Source organism: Pieris rapae, chromosome Z, assembly GCF_905147795.1.
Source record: "Pieris rapae chromosome Z, ilPieRapa1.1, whole genome shotgun sequence".
Lineage (NCBI taxonomy): Eukaryota > Metazoa > Arthropoda > Insecta > Lepidoptera > Pieridae > Pieris > Pieris rapae.
In genome coordinates, this window is record NC_059534.1 from 5,325,785 (window position 1) to 5,344,320 (window position 18,536).

At 33.6% G+C, this 18,536-nt stretch overlaps 4 protein-coding genes and 1 long non-coding RNA gene across 5 annotated transcripts; 1 reads left to right on the forward strand and 4 right to left on the reverse strand.

Moving 5' to 3' along the window:
- Positions 1–1,138: 1,138 nt before the first annotated feature.
- Positions 1,139–4,287, reverse strand: LOC111000171. Its single transcript, XM_022269534.2, has 6 exons — positions 4,077–4,287; positions 3,643–3,821; positions 2,976–3,167; positions 2,644–2,765; positions 1,676–1,817; positions 1,139–1,310 (listed from the first exon to the last, which is right to left on the reverse strand). The coding sequence occupies exons 2-6, from the start codon at positions 3,810–3,812 to the stop codon at positions 1,139–1,141; spliced, it is 798 nt and encodes a 265-aa protein (XP_022125226.2). The 5' UTR covers positions 3,813–3,821; positions 4,077–4,287.
- Positions 4,288–4,303: 16 nt separating this feature from the next.
- LOC123690581 lies at positions 4,304–8,775 on the reverse strand. The gene has a single exon (XM_045634231.1). The coding sequence runs from the start codon at positions 8,648–8,650 to the stop codon at positions 4,304–4,306; it is 4,347 nt and encodes a 1,448-aa protein (XP_045490187.1). The 5' UTR covers positions 8,651–8,775.
- Positions 8,776–9,133: 358 nt separating this feature from the next.
- Positions 9,134–12,837, reverse strand: LOC110999645 (lysophospholipase-like protein 1). The gene is made up of 4 exons (XM_022268814.2): positions 12,631–12,837; positions 12,265–12,531; positions 9,631–9,771; positions 9,134–9,428 (listed from the first exon to the last, which is right to left on the reverse strand). The coding sequence occupies exons 1-4, from the start codon at positions 12,710–12,712 to the stop codon at positions 9,232–9,234; spliced, it is 687 nt and encodes a 228-aa protein (XP_022124506.2). The 5' UTR covers positions 12,713–12,837; the 3' UTR covers positions 9,134–9,231.
- A 27-nt stretch (positions 12,838–12,864) lies between these two features.
- On the forward strand, positions 12,865–15,367 carry LOC123690560. Its single transcript, XR_006751181.1, has 3 exons — positions 12,865–13,007; positions 13,186–13,358; positions 15,034–15,367. It is a non-coding gene; the product is annotated as an uncharacterized LOC123690560 (long non-coding RNA).
- Positions 15,368–16,288: 921 nt separating this feature from the next.
- On the reverse strand, positions 16,289–18,191 carry LOC111000180. The gene has a single exon (XM_022269544.2). It carries the CDS (start codon positions 18,129–18,131, stop codon positions 16,374–16,376), a length of 1,758 nt encoding a protein of 585 aa, XP_022125236.2. The 5' UTR covers positions 18,132–18,191; the 3' UTR covers positions 16,289–16,373.
- Positions 18,192–18,536: the final 345 nt, after the last annotated feature.

Genomic DNA, 18,536 nt, shown 5'->3' on the forward strand with positions numbered 1-18,536 from the left:
ACTAAGTTCAACTTAGCTATATTCTTAACTGAAAATAATGTTTACTTACTCTTAGTAGCATTAAGACATTACACATTTTAACACACAAACGCCTGCATATTTTTTTTATTTTTTTATAGGTACTATGTAAATCAATATTATGTATTTTATTGTAAATTAATTTATTGTAAATTAATATGTATGTCTATCAAAGATTTGTAAGCTTGTTCATAAATTTACGTGTTTAGTACCTTGTCAATCATTTAACAATTACCTAATGTTAGTTTTGCTTCAATTAATTGAGTTGAATTTATAAGTGTGTTTAGTGTTGTTATTTACCCAGTCAGATCGGTGAGATGTTCAGTTTTTAGAATTATTTTAAATAATCCATACGCGAAATTTCAACCATGAAAAATCTGGACTAGACGCGACGCGAGCCCTATGCTCAACAGTGGAAATCGCTGAGAGTGACTGGCGGAGCAAAAAAAGTTCCTTTCAAAAAATAAAAAGCAATTAGGTACGAATGATTTTTCATACACAAGATTTAGCTTTGTCCGTATTTTGAACGTAGGTTTTATTGGTCCACTCACTCTAAGAACACATTTTTTGAAGCACTGATAAATTGTGCCGCTGCTCTCGAAGGCGTTGACGATCGTTTAAGCAGCAGTAGTTTTTAGTAGCTCTTCCCTTTTCTAGAAGTCAAATTGGGGAAATAATACTTTAGCGGGCATCTCCTACATAGGCTGGTGCGCGGCAGAAAGGTTTTAGGATTCGCTCAGTTGTGTAACGACAGGACGTCAAGGTGATACGAAATTTAACTGTAGGTATACATGACCATCAACTAGTATTCCTATGTAAACGTACTAAATGTGTAGAAAATGCTAATGTCTGACAAAACTTTGCTAAAATTTGAGCTAAGGTACCTACTGAATCCTTTCGTTAACGTTACGTCTGACACTAGCTATCAGAAGTGACGATACGTCAACATTCTATTCCCATGTAATTTATATACTTTAGGAACTACATGTTTTTCCATACAAAAATCTATCATATATAATCAATCTATCTCTTACGAAAGTGATTTAACGTATTAGTTTTTAAGTACTAGTTTCTACAATATAAATAAAATAAATTAAAATAAATTTTATTATTTTATTTATTACATAAAAGGAGGTACATCTGAGACTTCTTCATCCGGACAGGGGCATTTCATCTTTTTCCGTTCAGCCACAGTAGCCGCTTCGCCTGCCGCGTAATTCATTTCCCACCAGATGGCACCTCCTAATACATTTCTAAAGTACGGTGGCACGCTGCCTTCGCGAAGAAGGTACCTATAAAAAGCACTAATTTACGTAAACTGCTAAAAATAAATACCCGTTAAAATTTCTAATTGTATGTTACATATTTATAAGTACATAGACTGGGGAATCATGTGACAACAACTGGAACCTAGAAACAACATCAAGCATTGTTTTAAATACGACACTACATCCTACGACCCAAAGTCCGGGCAGAGGGAATAGAGATTGACATTAAAATAACCTAAAATATTTAATGTCAAAAACTCGTAACTTTAACGCGTCATACTCTGTACCTAATTTGTTTAGCCTTCTTAATATTATAATGCCTGCCTATAACCTTGCTTCGGAATCTTAAATTCTGGTAATTTTTTAATTGAACTAAGGCGGATACTAACTGATAAAACTGTTCCTCTTTATACTCCTCAGCTCGGCGACGCCAGTATCGTTTAAGATTGGAGCTCAACTCTTCAGCCCCTGCCACTTCTAGTACTAAACTGGATACTTCTTCTGTTGATTTGAACTCTCCAGTCGTCTCTCCTAAAACATAATATGATTTACTATATAAAACATTTATGTATAGCATTACCACGACTGGTGGTGGCACTCCTATTATAAAGTTCTCTCTTTTCGGTCCAGACTCCAGAGACGTGCTCTTACCTATGTACAGTTTTTAGGACGAGTCATTCACCTAATCGGTCCTTCTGGTCGGTCTGGTTCTATCAAATTGTATTTAGGTACGCCGCGATGAGAAGAGATATTTTATTATTGAATTCAACTTTAGAGTCATGGAGCAACAATAGAATAAAAACGAAACAAAAGAACATTTGTACACTATTCGCTATTCGCCTAAGGCGTGATCGTGAAATCACGTGATCTTCTGCCTATATCTTGGATATCAGTTCCGCCGCTACAGAGTACCTCAATAATGTAATAGGTACCTAAATGTTAAAATGAGTAAAAAAAATTAGTTGAATGAAACTCACCTAGAGTTTCATTCTTAAAAACCTAGACAGTGCCAGAGATTTCCAATAATTCGACCATAAATTAAAGTTACGGAACGATCCCAAGATTGGTTGGTTGAAAGATCAAATTTTTTGTCAAGTAAGTACGGAGAAGTGACGTAGAGCTGAATGTATATGTAAATGTAATATGTATAAATAATGTAAACTGAACTATGACTCTCGATTATCAAAATCAAATACAATTTTGACGAACGGGAGACAGACGAGACAGACGGGACGGAACGGGATTCAGAAACGAAACTTTCTTACGACCTTAGAGTATAAAGTAGATGGGTACCTACTTATTATTCCTTTTTTATTATTATAGTAGTGGGCTTGTATTAATATAAATTTGTATCTACCGTCATCCATTTCTCCATCTATAGACATTTCGTCTTGCGACGGCGGCTCCTTTGTAGTAATTGTCATTTTCACACGACTTTGTACGTCTTCCGCCAATTTCGTCTTCAGCTCTTCATAGGTCCTATAACCAAAGGTATTTCCACTAAAGTTTTTAAATAATAATACAATTGCGCAAATTACTCAAATGTATGACCGATTATTACGCCGATACCTTTTTATCGGCGGTGGTTCCTAGAATCTGTGACCATAACAATGTCTTAATAAAAAGGTAAATATATTTAGTTATCTGAAAAGTTTTTTTTTTCTAAAATTATGAAGTTTTTAGTAGTACCTATGAGCGATGGCTTGGATAATACTGTCGGTCCGTCGTTCATCTTCGGGTCGTAAGTCTATAATTGGTATATTCAAAATTGTCTGACTGTCGCTCTCAATAACTTGACGATATCTAAGAATAGCGTACAAAAGTTCCTTGCCACCCTTCAGTTCTTCTCTTTCGTTTTCATTCCATTGTTGCTCCACAACTCTAAAGTTGAATTCAATAAACTAAAAACTTTTCTCAGCGCGGCATAAATACCATTATATATAACGAGACCAGAAAGATAAAACAATAAAAGTAATATTTTGTTTTTTTCTTGATAAGTTCATACAAGAGGCGCGGTAAGATCAAAGTGACCTTGAGAGATTTTTTTTGACTGGGCAAGTAAACTCTTTTTTCTATCAAGAAAATATAAGGAACTATTAAACTTTATCGAAGCCCAGAGAAAAATATACCATGTTGATTTAAATATTTCTGTGGTAAGAAAATCAGAAATTATAAAAATCTTAAGATTTTACAATAAGGTAAATATACGGCATATACAAGTTTTAATTGTCCAGGTTCATCATACTCCATCACCTGTACCTATAAGTCTAGCAGAGAGATGTTACCTTTAGAATAGTGGTGCAAGTGCGTATTACTGTCCGGAAAAACAGATAAACTGGGTTCGATAAAAACTCACCTAAATAAATAGGCACAAGGCAACCTATCGGGTAGAACATTATCTGGTTTCCGTGGTTTTGGTTTAAATCTTTCATATGGACGCATCCAATGATAAAAGCCTTTACCACTATCTTTCTTTAGATCCTTATAAGTTAAATACTTGGGTTTGTCTGCCATTTTAGATTCCATTAACCATTTCTGAGAGAAGAAATACGTAACGTTTTAAATTCAATTGAAGGGTTAATATAAATATTATGTATTATCGTAAAAAATTATCTGCAAAAAATTCAATATGGCAGCTTTGGCAAATATAATTAATAATTATTTATGTAGAGAAAATTGATTTCTGAAAATAAAATATTTAAAATTGGGACTGCAATATAATACGTTCCCCAAAAAAGTCACTAATTAGCAAAAAAATAAATTTCCATATACATATATTGGACATAATACCTCTGATTCATTTCTATGTACTGGAGTTAATATGGATACAATGCTTCGGTGATCGCCAAATGTGTTGTAACGATTAATAGAACACCATGGTTGCCATCGACAATCCTTTTTGTAATCTTCTACAACGGAGCGATGTAGTAATTCAGAACAGGTCAAATCACTAAAAATGAAAAATGAAAACAGCAAAAATAGAATTTCGAATCCGTGTACGTCGTGTACGTACTTACTTACCGCTTCAATATAAAGTATCTCATATTTTTCGCTTGGTACATCTCTCTACATTTACCGTGTTTTGATGTTGTGCTTGCAGATTTATTAAGTGATGGTTTTTTACCAGCTTGAACAGATTCCTCGTTTTGACAGGTTTCGTCAACGACAAAAAATTCTTCAGAAACCGCTTCGCAGCTCACTGATATGCTTCCTTCATCGTTGACAACAATTTTTTTTCCAAATGAATCTTCCATTTTTAACCAGCTTCGTTGGACTTGAGTGACACTGGACATTTCCTCAGCCTTGATTTTAGCCGTGCATTTAGTTTTGGATTGACAGCCTGAGCAGGCCTCGTAAGTTATATCAAGATTTTCTCCATTAAAACACGCGGTTGTGACTTTATCCAAAAAAAAATTAAAATTGTTTTTGTTATTTATTGTAACGCTTGTTTCGTTAGGGGAGTCTATTGTTACATTTCCACTTGATTTGTTTATGGTCACTGTAGTGAAATTGGGATGCTCTATTGTATATAAAATTTGTACGGATATAAATCCATCTGTGCGGGGCGTGTTGGTAAACTCTTCTTCAATTTTCTTTGAAGATTCACTGACGTAACTGCTACTATTATCAGCTTCTTCCAAATCAACACTTTTTTGCGACTCGGACTTTAATGTTTCATTTTCTCCGGTATCAGAATCAATCAAAGAAAAATACAGTAATTCTTCTTCATTCCACTCTGTGTATACCTCTTCATCTTCAATAAAATATTGGGATATTATACGAGTACCATTAGAGAAAGTAACACTTTGTAAGCCTTCTTTATTCAAAAGAATGTGAGTACCATCCATTCTTCTTGAAAATACTTCACCCAGACAATAATCTGTTGCGGTTCTAACAAGTAATTTTTCCATAAAGAATGAATTATCATTAATCCATTTCTCTTTTAAGCCACTTGTGTCAATTGTTATAAATTCTTCAATTACTAATTCATATTCAGGTGGCTTAATCTCTGATACATCTTCATCTATAATTACATTTTTGGACGACTTTGAAGATGCTTTACTTAGTTTTTCTTTACCTTTAACTTTGCCTTTTTTATTTTTTTCAGAGCTAATTTCACTAATGGTTTCATCTAAATCATTGCAGATGCGGCGTTTTTCACAGTTTGTAATGAGTATATATGATCCATCTGGACGTAATATTTCAATGTCACCCTCTATTTTAAATACAATTACTTCGCCATTTAAACTTATACACCGCATTTCTTCACTTAAGTTTGATATTGTGGCTATATTATATTGTTTAATATGAGATATTTGGTGAGAGTTATGTTCATGAATAGTTTCCGTGACAAGGCCATTAGGCCATGTGACAAGTAACGAGTAGAAAGAAATAGTTTCAAATAACTGAGGAATAGTATTGCTAAGTTTGGATGATAAGTTTGGTGACTTGACGGTGCTTTCTTTCTGCTTAGCATTTTCCAGAGAAACATTTGCCAATGTAGGTAACGGTACTTCATAAGTTTGTTTTTTAACATAAATAATTACATTGTTTTTAGTAATAATTCTAAAAGATTCGCAAGTATCAACTGTTTCAGGTTTTAGAGAATCTCCCAGAGCCTTATGCAGCCAAAATGTGTTATCACGATTACCCGGAATTATATTTAAGCTTATATATTCTAGGTTATTTGGTATCATCAATGAATATGCGCTTGTAACTCGAGTTCCGTCTTGGGAAAAATATATTGAATCTTTTCCAAACACTTCAACTCTTCTATCACCCAAATCATAACCAGAAAACGGTTTTTTAGGAGTCTCTACAATCATGGCAGATTCAGTAGTTTGTAAGCTTTTTAGAGGTTTTGGCGTTGAAGTTGTTGGTGACTTAGCTTTTTTACTACTTTTAGATTCCATTTCCGACTCTGAAGGAGATTTAGTAGACTTTTTAAATTCCGATACCGGGATTTCAGAATCTTCTGGCTCCTCATTTTCAGCTTCAATCAATTCTTTGTGTTTTAAAGATCCCTCTATAAGAAGTTCCATTTGAATATCGGAATTTTCAACACAAGATTTCGCAGTTACTTCACCAGTTAGCACTTTACATTCTGACTCTGACTTTAAAGCCATTTCTTCATCGTAGATTTTTTCTTCCTTTTGTATCCAATCGTATTGTTCCCCAAGAACAAAGTCAAAAAAGTCTTGTAAACATAATGGAGTCGGCAAATGACAATGCCACTCTTCGATAGATATACCATCGGAATCATGACTATTAAAAAACATCATAATAAGGCAGTCCGTTACTTCACAATACTTGTAGTCTAAGCAGTTATATTTATAAAAGGCTTCGGTCATTGTTTGAAAAGCACAAGACCCACTAAAATCTTCGAAATATTCAAAATCATCAATAATGTGAGCAACAGGTGTACGATTAGCTATTTCAGCTGCCGAAACCAGCTCGCTTATATCAGGACATTCAAAAAGAAATTTCATTCGATATGTTTCTTCATCACTGTTAGGAGACCCCACGTTGTCTTCATTACTCTTAAGCATTGAAGGAAACGACGGAGACGTCGAACTCCATACACGGCACACAGAAGAACATTTTGGAAGTGGTTCGGCAAGAATACTACGTTTCAGATATGTCTTCTTAAACTCAGTTAGTGTACTTATTGGTAAATGGCGCTTTTTTAAAGAACTTCTATTATTGTATAATTTACGGCAAGCTAAAATATGCAAAAGTCTATTCAATTCTGTAGTTTCTACATCAGTTCTGTCAAAACACGATAGAAGAATATTAATATGAAATTGAATTTTTGCTTCCAACTCGCCTCTAGGGTAATCATAATTAAACCATAAATTATTTGTAGGCATCCCGAATAACATACATTTTACCAAATTATCTAGATTTAAATTTCCTAGATGAAAAGTATTATATTTAACTACATCCCCAAAATTTATAATTAAAGGATTTTTATGGTTTTCGTATTCTTCACCGTAACTAATACGATATGATTTTGTCCTTACATCAGTGCTGCACAATGCATTAAACACACCTTTTACTAAATGTTCCGCTTTATCCGCCTTGTCGTCATTTTTTGAATTTTGACGAGGTTGGTTTATAGTTACAGCTGTAGATAGTGAAGTTTGACTTGTAGTTTCGCCATAATAGTCATTTTTAGAAACCGTTTGTAAAATGCTATCTAAAATAGAATAAATGGTCATGCACTCTAAAGGAATATCTTGAATAAGCCGGCAATAAAAGGTATTAAACTTTTCGTCACTTTCATCTTCTGGTACATTTACAATATCTACATTTTCTAAATAATGAATATGTTGCCTTGTCAAATCTTGAACATCGTACATGAGATAACATAGTTCATCATAAATTTTTTCAGACTCACCCGATAAGTTTTCATTCTGCCAGTAAGGAGGAGAATACACTAAAAAAGCAGTACCTTTAAAATAATCGGCTGATTGTTTTTGTATTCTTAATTGCTGCAAATCTTCCCAAAACTTTAAAGACTGTTCCATTATAAGATCCGTTTGACTTTGGCCACGTTTCGTTGCTCGAAATAAACTCGACGGTATTCTAATCTCGGCCGGGTTAATTCGGATTTGTACTACGGCTGTCAAAGGAATTCCTATTTTTATAAGACTTTCAGCAAGGTATGGTTCAACAAATCCTGTGACAGCAACATAAATGTTAGGTCCATCTATAGGGAAATCGTCTACGTATACTTTGTCTCTCCACTCTTCACCTCTTACTCGAAGTTGCGTGTTGTACTTTTTATCTTCATCTGTTTCTGGAAGCTCTGGAAATTCCTGGTCTCCCTTTTTACCTTTACCTTTCGGGACTTCCGTGGGCGGTTCAACTTTTTCGGGTAATTTAACAATAACAGTTCCTCGAACCTCTGCCTTGTTAATCATAGTGTTAGACTCACGCCGAATACCTTCTCTGACTTCAAGCTTCTGGCGTTTAATAAAAAGGTATTCATCTTTCATTTTCAATATCAATTTTTTTATTATTAAAGCTAAAATATCCGCCGGAATATCACGTTTTTCTTTTAAATAAGACTGGCCTTCTTCGAATACTCTAAGATTCTCATCCTTAATTTTTTTTTCCCCACCTAATTGATTAACCATAAATATCGTTTCAGTTTTGCAGATATTTTTTATAACAAATCGTCTTTCTTCCGCTGCATATACCTCAAATTTATTTAAATATAGTCTATCTTGGTCACTTCCAGCTGCCTCAAATAAAATTACTTTAACTTTCCATGTATCATCATCTAATGCGGCTTCTTCAATGCAGGTGCGCCAGAGATATTCATCCTCTGTATCTTTGCCAGGTTTTTTAGGCCCCATATTATAACATATGTAGTTGTTTAATTTAAAACAATCTATATGCTTTTCTATAAAAAACTATCAATAAATATTATGAAATGATAACAATCAAAGTTCACAATAGCAAACAGTGACATATGTGTCAATAAGGCTTAAAATTTACTTTTTTATAAGGTTTTTTTAAAACCTTCTAAAAATCTATAAAAAATTATAAAAATCTTGTATTATTCTAGAACACCTTTGAAAAAACTGAATCAGTTTCTATGAGATTTTCATGAATTTAGGTTTTTAAGTATACATTAAACATTGGGGCACATCAAGTAATTTAAATTAGCAAACTTCACAATGCTGAAGTAATAAAAATATTGTATAAGGAAAATGTTTTAAAAACAATATTTTATACAATATGAATTTGTAAATTTAAATAAAACTAATCATTTCTCTGTTTAATTTAAATAAAATGCTAATACAAATTAAATTGAGGTCAAGTCAAAAACAACAGAACATTTCAATATAAATCTATTAAACTTAATCCAACACAATATTTGAATATAGTAAATATTTATAACAATCACATATACTAAGAAAAAATTACAAAAAAATTATACTTCAGGGAGATGCTTTTGTATCCATGAATATATGAGATTTAGTCCTGTTCTGTTAATAGAATGTCCCAGCCTATGAATAGTGTGAAATTCTCCTTGAACGCCTAGTGTTTTTAATTGTTCAAAAGTAGATTTTCCCCAAGATAAATCAACAAGGTCATCACTGTTTCCATGAATATGTAGTAATGGAGGCACTGAAATATGTAATTGTTTGAAAGGATCAAAATACATCCTACTCTCTTATTCATAAATCTTCACACCGTTTTAACTCTTTCCATAAAATCATAAACTCAATTTGAAAGAATTACACAAGTGCAATTAGATTGATTTAGTTTTTTTATAAATGAGAAAGTCATCACTTTAAGAAAAATAAATATCTTAAAAAAAATAACTTACCTTTTCCATCACTATCCTTAAGTTGTTTATAAACAATGGAATCATCATTTAAGAAAGAACTAAAGGCAAATGCTGCTGCTAAGTTGGGCTCCCATCTGTATGCTGTGTGCAGTGCTAATGCACCACCCATTGAAAACCCACCTGAAACAAAAGCAACATATAAAATATAAAAACTTAATATGATTTTAAATTATTTTGCTCATTTGCATTTATTTCATTCATCAAATAATTAATTTAAATATAAAATTTTGTGTTGAAAATAGTGAATGTTTTATTTATAAAGGATTATAAAGGATTTTAGCAAAAGATGAAACCTACAAAAACCTACACATTACAGAACAATTTAACAGCCTAGAATTACAACTGACCAGTGTTAGCAACATACATCAAAAAGGAAAAAATAAATTAAAAATACTCAGTGACAAAACGCTAAAACTACTTGCAGAAAGAAAAAAAATTATACAAGAAGACAAGAAAGGAAATTTAAGAAAAATTAATAAACTAAGCAAACAAATACGAGAGAATATAAGGAATGACCAAAGATCTAAGAGACTAAGAACGTTAGAAAATTACATAGAAAAATCTGGTGGCACAAGAAAGGCTCTGAAAGTACTACGAGAGAAAAATGACTGGATTCCAAAATTGAAGAAAGCAGAAAAGAGTTTTACCCAAAGGAAGGACATTCTAGAGACAACAACAGACTTTTATAAGACACTTTATTCCGATCAAAGTAAACAAATGAACTATGAAACAAATGCAAACAACAAAAACAAAGTGATAAACCCTTCAGAACATAGCACACAAAACAAAGAACCTGATATTCTACAGTGCGAAGTGGAAAAAGCAATAAGAAGTCAAAAACTGGATAAAGCTCCTGGACCAGACATGATACACAACAAACTACTAAAAGGTACCATAGAAGAGATAAGCCCACTATTAACAGATATCTTCAACAAAATAGTTAACACAGGCATCATCCCACAACAATGGAACATATCGCATATAATTTTGATCCATAAAAAAGGCTCTAAAGAGGATGTCAATAACTACAGACCCATCAGCCTTATGTCGAATATCTATAAAATATTTTCAAAGGTACTTCTCAACAGGATATGTAAAAAGATTGATGAAAATCAGCCAGAAGAACAAGCAGGCTTTAGAACCAACTACTCCACTTTAGATCATATTCATACCGTTAAACAAATAATGGAAAAATACAGAGAATACAATCTACCACTATACACTGCCTTCATAGATTACAATAAAGCCTTTGATAGCCTTGATCACAGCTATATGTGGAAGTGCCTACAACAAATGGGGATAAATAATGTGTATTTGAATCTATTAAAGGAAATATACAACCACAACAAAGCAAGAATCAAACTAGAGAAACTAGGAAGCACCTTCCAAATCAGCAAAGGTGTTAGACAGGGTGATCCTATCTCTCCGAAATTATTCCTAGCCGCTTTGGAAGGCATTTTCCGAAATATAAGCTGGGATCAAGTCGGTATAAATATCAATGGAAGATTACTTAGCCACCTTCGCTTTGCGGATGATCTGATTCTTTTTGAAGAAAACCCAGAAAAATTGCAGGTCATGATTGAAATGCTTACAAATGAAAGTATCAAAGCTGGACTAACCATGAATACAGAAAAAACTAAGGTGATGACAAACTCTATCAAGACAGAAATCAAAGTGAATGGAAAGATATTAGAGTATGTAGAAGAATATGTTTACTTAGGGCAAATAATCTCTCACGAAGACCAAATGTCTAAAGAAATACACAAAAGAATTGCTAATGGCTGGAGAAAATACTGGGCAATGAAAGAAATAATGAAGAGCAAGGATATGAATATAGGTCTAAAGAAAAAAGTATTTAATACCTGTATACTGCCCTGTGTTACATACGGATGTGAGACTTGGTCCCTTACACAGTTACACAGGAAAAAACTGACAACATTCCAACACGCAGTTGAAAGAAGCATGCTCGGCATCAAGATGAAAGATAGAATTCGAAACACTGACATACGGCGTAAGACAAAACTAACCGACATACTGATCAGAATAGACCAACAAAAATGGAGGTGGACAGGACATTTGATGCGTTCTTCAAAGAACAAATGGAGCAACATTGTCACACACTGGTTTCCACGTAACGGCAAAAGAAGTAGAGGACGTCAATACAGATGATGGGAAGACGAACTAAAACTGACAGCAGGTCCAAACTGGAGGAGAGTCACCTTGGACAGAACACAGTGGAAAGAATTGGAGGAGGCCTTTGCCGAAAGGCACACTGTTATTAGGGACATTCTATAATTTTAATGTACATATATATAGTAACTTTAACAGTAATAAAGGCTATTTTATTTTATTTATTTTATTTATAAAGGATTTTAATCCTAATTTGTGATTTTATTCCACTATTATAATTTTAATTGAGAAAAACAATATAAATATATCTTAAATCAGATTTATATCACACACATGGGCAAATCATTTACCAATGATAATCTATATGTATATCACTGATAATAACAAACCCTACTCACATACCTTTTAATGAAATATCTCTATTCTATATAATATTCAAAGGACATCTTATGAAGAATATATTAATATATTGTATAGTCTTACCTACTATGATCCGATTCACTGGAATACCACTTGACACTTCAGTTTTGATTAAACTTTTAACTTCTGTTTCTATTTGTGCTAGTGAAAATAAATTTTCAGGAACTTTTTGGTTAATATCTATCCGATCAAACCAAACATTTCTCATTTCACCAGCAGCTGGTGTATATGGCTGTAATGGAGCTGTAGGGTATATTATTTTTATTTGTGAAAAAGAAAAGTTTTTAACCATTAAGTCCACCCATTGCTTCATTAAGTCACCAGTGCCACCTAAAAAGTAAAAATAATTTTACCGCCCGTTTATATTTACTCATTCTTATTCAAACACGTTGGATGTAACTGTAACTGGTAATCCTACTTATTACATACCAGAGCCATGGAAAAATATAACAGTCCCTGTTTGATTGACTCCAGAAGGCATTTTTAAATGCACAGCTGGTATACGCGACATTTTAGAAAAGTATTAAATACGATAGCAATTAGCAATTGAATTTACTATATTATTTTAAATATTTACTATAATTATACAAATAACAACAATGCCAGATATTATATAATAAATTATCTATTCCAAATTTCCAAAACATAAAGAACTTTTTTTTTTTTTTTTTTTTTTTTTTTTTCCTTTCTTGGCCTGCACGGTTTGTGCGTCAGCCATGTACAAAAGTTAGGAAGTGCATTATTAGGTTTATTGGATAGGAAATTAGTACGGAATTTGGAAAAGGATCAGATAAATTTTATTATAAGTACGTATATACATAAAACATAGGTTATAATTTTATATTGTTATGAAAAATGAAACTGGCTAAAATGTTATATACATCAATATTTATATTAGATAAAAAGACAGAAATAGAAGTAGGAAAAGGAATATTTATGGATAAAAGCGAGGAAATAAAAGCGGAACGTTCATGTCTATTACAGGCAAAAAATATATGGTTAAAACCCCCAACGTCATTGCCACACTCAAATGTGTCGTCAGGCAAAAGGTTTAAGCCTTGCCAAATGCAAGGGTATGCATGCATGGCCCAGCCTCATACATATAAGGGTCGAAGTAATATCTTTACCAAGCGTCAAAGTATAAGTGGAAGGGTGAGGTATATATATATTTACAATACAAATATTATTTACACTAGCAGCAATAATAGAAAATTTATCACTGTGATTAGGGATGGGTATATGAACAAAAGGCACACCTCCTCTAAGAATTAGTGCAACTCCACCATACCCATCTGTTCTGTCTTCTCTAAGACAGATATGTCCTTGAATTCTAAAATTGAATCCGGGACGAAGCCAAGTCTCTTGAAGAGAGACGGCAAATGGTTTGTAATTATTTCATAAAAAAATTAGGTCACTTTTTTTATTATTAATGCTCTGCCAATTCCATTGAATCACCAGAGACTGGTTTTGTGGATGGTCTTGACTGTTCATTAGTTAAAAAACTTTTTGTAGAAGGGGCATCGTTGGACGGTATTTTAATTATGTCAGATTGTGAAAGGTACTGTATTATGGAAATGATGAGATCCTTTGTTATTATTTCTGACAAATCATTATAGTTGTTGAGACAACCTGTAGAAAAGGAAGGAATGTTGCTGTAATCTTGGATAAGCTCTGCATGCGTTTTTTGATCATATCCCTTATTTACATTTTTAGGACGAGCTTTGGGTTTCATGAATACTGTTTTTCTAAATGACTGTGTGGAAGTCTTAGTAGGGCTTGTTAAATTATAGGGACTGGAATAAGAAATATTCGGACCAGAATGGGCCGATGACACAGAAGCAACAACATCTGCATAAGACTTAGAAATTGGTGGATGGACTTTACTGGCTTCTGAATATGATATTGACTTTTTAGCCATTGTTTCTTTAATAGCTTTTTGCCTAGCATACTCTGGGCACTTTTTATCCGTTGCAAAATGAGAACCAGAGCATAAGATACACACAGCATCATCCCTTTCAGTCTTGCAACTAATACTTGAATGATTGTCACCACATTTGTAACACCTTGGAGTGCCTCTGCATTGCATTTTGGTGTGACCAAAACGGCAGCAATTAAAACATTGCAGTGTGGGGTAAATATAAAGGTCTACAGGTAGGGAGTTGTAACATATAAAGACCTTGGTAGGTAAGATCTTCCCATCAAAGGTTAAGACTACAGTCTCAGTTGGAATGAACTTGGAATTCTCTCCTTCAAAGATCTTCCTGTTTAACCTCCGAACTTTCAAAAGACTTCCACAATTCTGCGGAAGCTCAATGTTTTCTAAAATTTCTTTTTCATCCCAGTCACACGGAACACCTCTCACAATTCCCATGCGGGTGATTGTGAAAGCCGGAATAAAGGCTTTGTATTTATTTGTGTTGAGAGATTTATGATTTAAAAATAAGTTAGCATCTTGAAATGTCTCAAATTGCAATGATAACATATTCCTCCCTATTTTTTTTATACTTCCCTCTACAATGCTTTTTACATAATTTTTTTTAAGGAAAAATCCAAATTGTATGGGGTGAACAGATCCAGTTTGATTTGTTTCCATGATTTTTTGGACATGGACAACATAAGGCGCAGGGTCTGACGCCTGGTAAAGCGACCTAGCAACGCGAGGATTAATTGAAATATTGTTAGAGTGGGCAGCCTCATTTGGGGGTATTTCTGTTATTTTAACATCAGACTCGATGACTTTAGGAGTTATATTGTCTTTTAAATCATTAGGGAAATTTTGGGAACTTTTTCTCTTTTTTTCATTTCTAACAGATACTCTTTTTCTTTTAACAGACTTCGTGCTATCCGAGCAGTCTGTATCGATAATGGAACCTTCCGTTTCCATTCCAGACGCATCGATTGTGACTACATGAGACACCTGGAGGGATGTCCCTCCAGGGTCTTCGGGCTCCATCACGGACGACAAGAAAAAAATTCTTATCTACATATAATATAATAAAATAACTTACCAGGCTACTAAGACAAACTAAAAATATAAATAATCAACAATAACTACTACTATATACACCTTATAACTTAACTGATCCTGTATTATTATATTAATTTAATTTTCAAAATTTAAGCCAAAAAAAAGACGCCCGCCTATTTTTACACTTCCCGCGCTTTTTCAAAAGAACGTTTTGTTAACGTCAAGATTTGTTTTGTTATTTGACATTCGAGAAATTAATAGGCACTAGGCCTAGACAAAATCAAAATGTCATGTTTAAGTCATATGTCAAAATTAAATCTAAAAGGCTGTATAATTTTCGGCACGTAACTTGGCAAGAGTCGTTAGATGCGCAGAAGTCGTTTTTTAGGTCTCTTTGGTGGTCAAGCGGGACGCGGGGTATGACGTAGCGCCGATCACAGCGCGCTATTGGTGCGTTAGTCGACCCTTGCCTCCCGCACCGCGTTTACATTTCGATTACACTTGCCGGCACGAAAGTTGTACCATTAGTTGACTTTTTGGTACGAGTTCAGTTTTAAATTATACCGTATCGTATATACGCACTAAAAATGTACATACTATATGGTGTAGTATTTTCTATACGATTTTGATGTATGTTTGCCATAAATACAGTTAGAAAAGAAGAAAACAGACGTCACTCAGAAGAGACTTTTAAGATGACTGAGCATGTATTTTTTCCTATGAGCGTTTCTATAAGATTATAATTTAATTACCGTTGTTTGTGAAGAAATATATCAATTTACAAAGATAAAATGGGTTGTGATTTATAAAAATATAGAACATCCCATTAGGTGATTGATCTTAGCATTAAAATATTGTGAACGGAATTAAGTAATATGGTTGCAGTGAAACAACTACGCATCCTTTCTCATTCTGGCTGTAATATGCCAAATTTATTGATAGTTATAGACTCTTAACCCAAAAGTTACGACAAAATCTCCTTATCCGATGCAGTGTTCTATACACATTGTTTCCTTTACATCTAAATTTATTATACATGTTACTACGCATTATTATTTGTGCCAAATTTGTTAATACAATTGGTTTAGTGATTGTAAACTACATAATATCAGTTAACTGGATTGTTTAAAAAGTGCTGTACGATTGGTCGGATAGAATAAAATATTACATCAGTACATAATTGTCCCCGTTATCAGCAACATTTTTAGTTTTTATTTAAACAACGTAGTACTTTCTTTTCTTTTTTACCACGTTTTAACTTGGATCCAAAACTATCAATAACATCATCAGGATTTAATAATTCTATTGACCTATTTAGTAAAATCAATTCTTTCTCCTCATTATTTAGTAGCCTTGATACTCCTGGCGCAATCCAATGAAATTTGTGCTGATTTATAATATTACTTTTTAATCGTTCATTATGGGTATGTAAAATTGTTTCGATACCATTGGAAACTTTGTACTCATTTGGCGCAGGGCTTTCTTTATGGAAAGGTAGAAATCTCTCAACTCTTGTTAATGGTCCATGAGCGACTGCAGGATAACATCTTGCCTTTTCTGGTGTGTAGTAAGATGGTCCAGGTGTTTTAACCTTTGCATGAACCGCTATCCAGTTGAACCAAGGTCGAAATCTTGCTTCAGATGAAAAAAATGGTGAACCATGTTGTAACTCTAACGGTCTTTTTTTTATGCTTGATGGTTGTGGATGTATCGAAATGGATCTAAGAGCTTCCTTTTTTAAAGGTTTCATCCTCACCGTTTTTGATTTAAACTGCCATGTAGGATGTTTTGTTATTGTTATATCTTTATCCTCACGTGGACTGTTTTCAAATTCATCAAAATAGTCGTGATCGTCTTCGTCATTATAAATTATTTCTTTAAATCTTTTTGTGGAGACAGAAAATGGAGCTTTTGAACATCGAATAAATTGGCAAGGTTTATATATGGGAACATAGCTTGCTGGACTTAAATCCACTATTTTCGGAGTTTTTAGTCTTGTAGCGTGAGATAAAAAAGGTGCTCTTTGTGGTAAGATTGCTTTACATAATTTACTTGGACGTGTAGGTAGATCAAAGTCACGTTGAAGCCAATGGTCTGCTGGTCCAGGCCATTTGTTCGAAATAGAGCCAGTGAATCGTGCTGCCTTGGGTCCTAAATAATTTAATTGAGTCCCTTTAATATTTTCAGGGCTGTAGCTACTCGGCCCAGGCAAATTGTCTAATGTATTTCTTCTTTGAACCATTTCTATAAAACGGAATTGCTTTGATGTTTTTCTTTTAAAGGATCTTACTTTTTCGGCACAAATTTCAGCAATATTTGGCTCATGCACTATTGAATAATGTGCCGGCCCAGGAAAGTTGTTTTTAGCTATAGGAATTTTACCCGTCCTGCGACTCCACTTACAGCCTCTATAAAACGCCGTGGATTCGTTTATAGCCGTATTATAAAATGGAGGACATTCTTTCTCAGGTTTTATAAAAACACGTTTGTGGGAGCCATCTGGATTGATTTCAAATCCTTTATCTTTTTTCGAAGGGGCTGACAGTCCACCGCTTTGATTAGATTTTGGTGGTGGGCCTTTATATAATATACGCCTAACCTTTCCTTGACATATTACTGTCGGTGTACTTTTATTATCACTTTCACATTCGCAAACATTTGGATCTTCGCATTCACATAAGATATCTTCGAAATCAGAAAATGTATTAACAGCTTCATACGGAAATCTAGGAATATTGGACATGAAGGCCGAACAGTTGGGAATAAAGGGTGTACTATTATTGTTATATATTGCATGGGTCCATATTTTATTGCCAGACTGTAATTGTCTCTCCTTTTTGGATAGAAAAGGTGCTTTATTTATTTTAACTAACGCTGTACCAGTGTTTTGATATGCGCCAGGATCTAAAATTCTAAAGTATGGAGGTGATGAGGCAAATCTTTGGTTGCGGTTGTAAGCCATGATTGTGATCAATTTATCATAATATTTAGAGAAGTTTAGGATTAACAATAATTAAATTATACAAAATATATTTTACGACAATATTACAGTGACAGCCATGGCTAGCATTAATGTTACAGTCAATAAAGTTATTTCTATCTTCTGCTTGACTATGGTCTAGCTTTTGCTTGTCAATCTTTGGTTGCCTACTCGCTAGATTTTATAGGAATAAGAACCATGTAACAAGTCTTCTCTACTTTCCAATGTCTTAGAATAATACTCTCTATTAGCCACAACTTGGCATCAACGTGCCCCAGTTAACATTTCTTTTCATTTAAGTTTAATAGCTGCTTGTTTTTGTAAAGAAAATACATAAATGTTTAAACGGCGTATGTAGAACTAGACAATTGTACTTATATAATAATA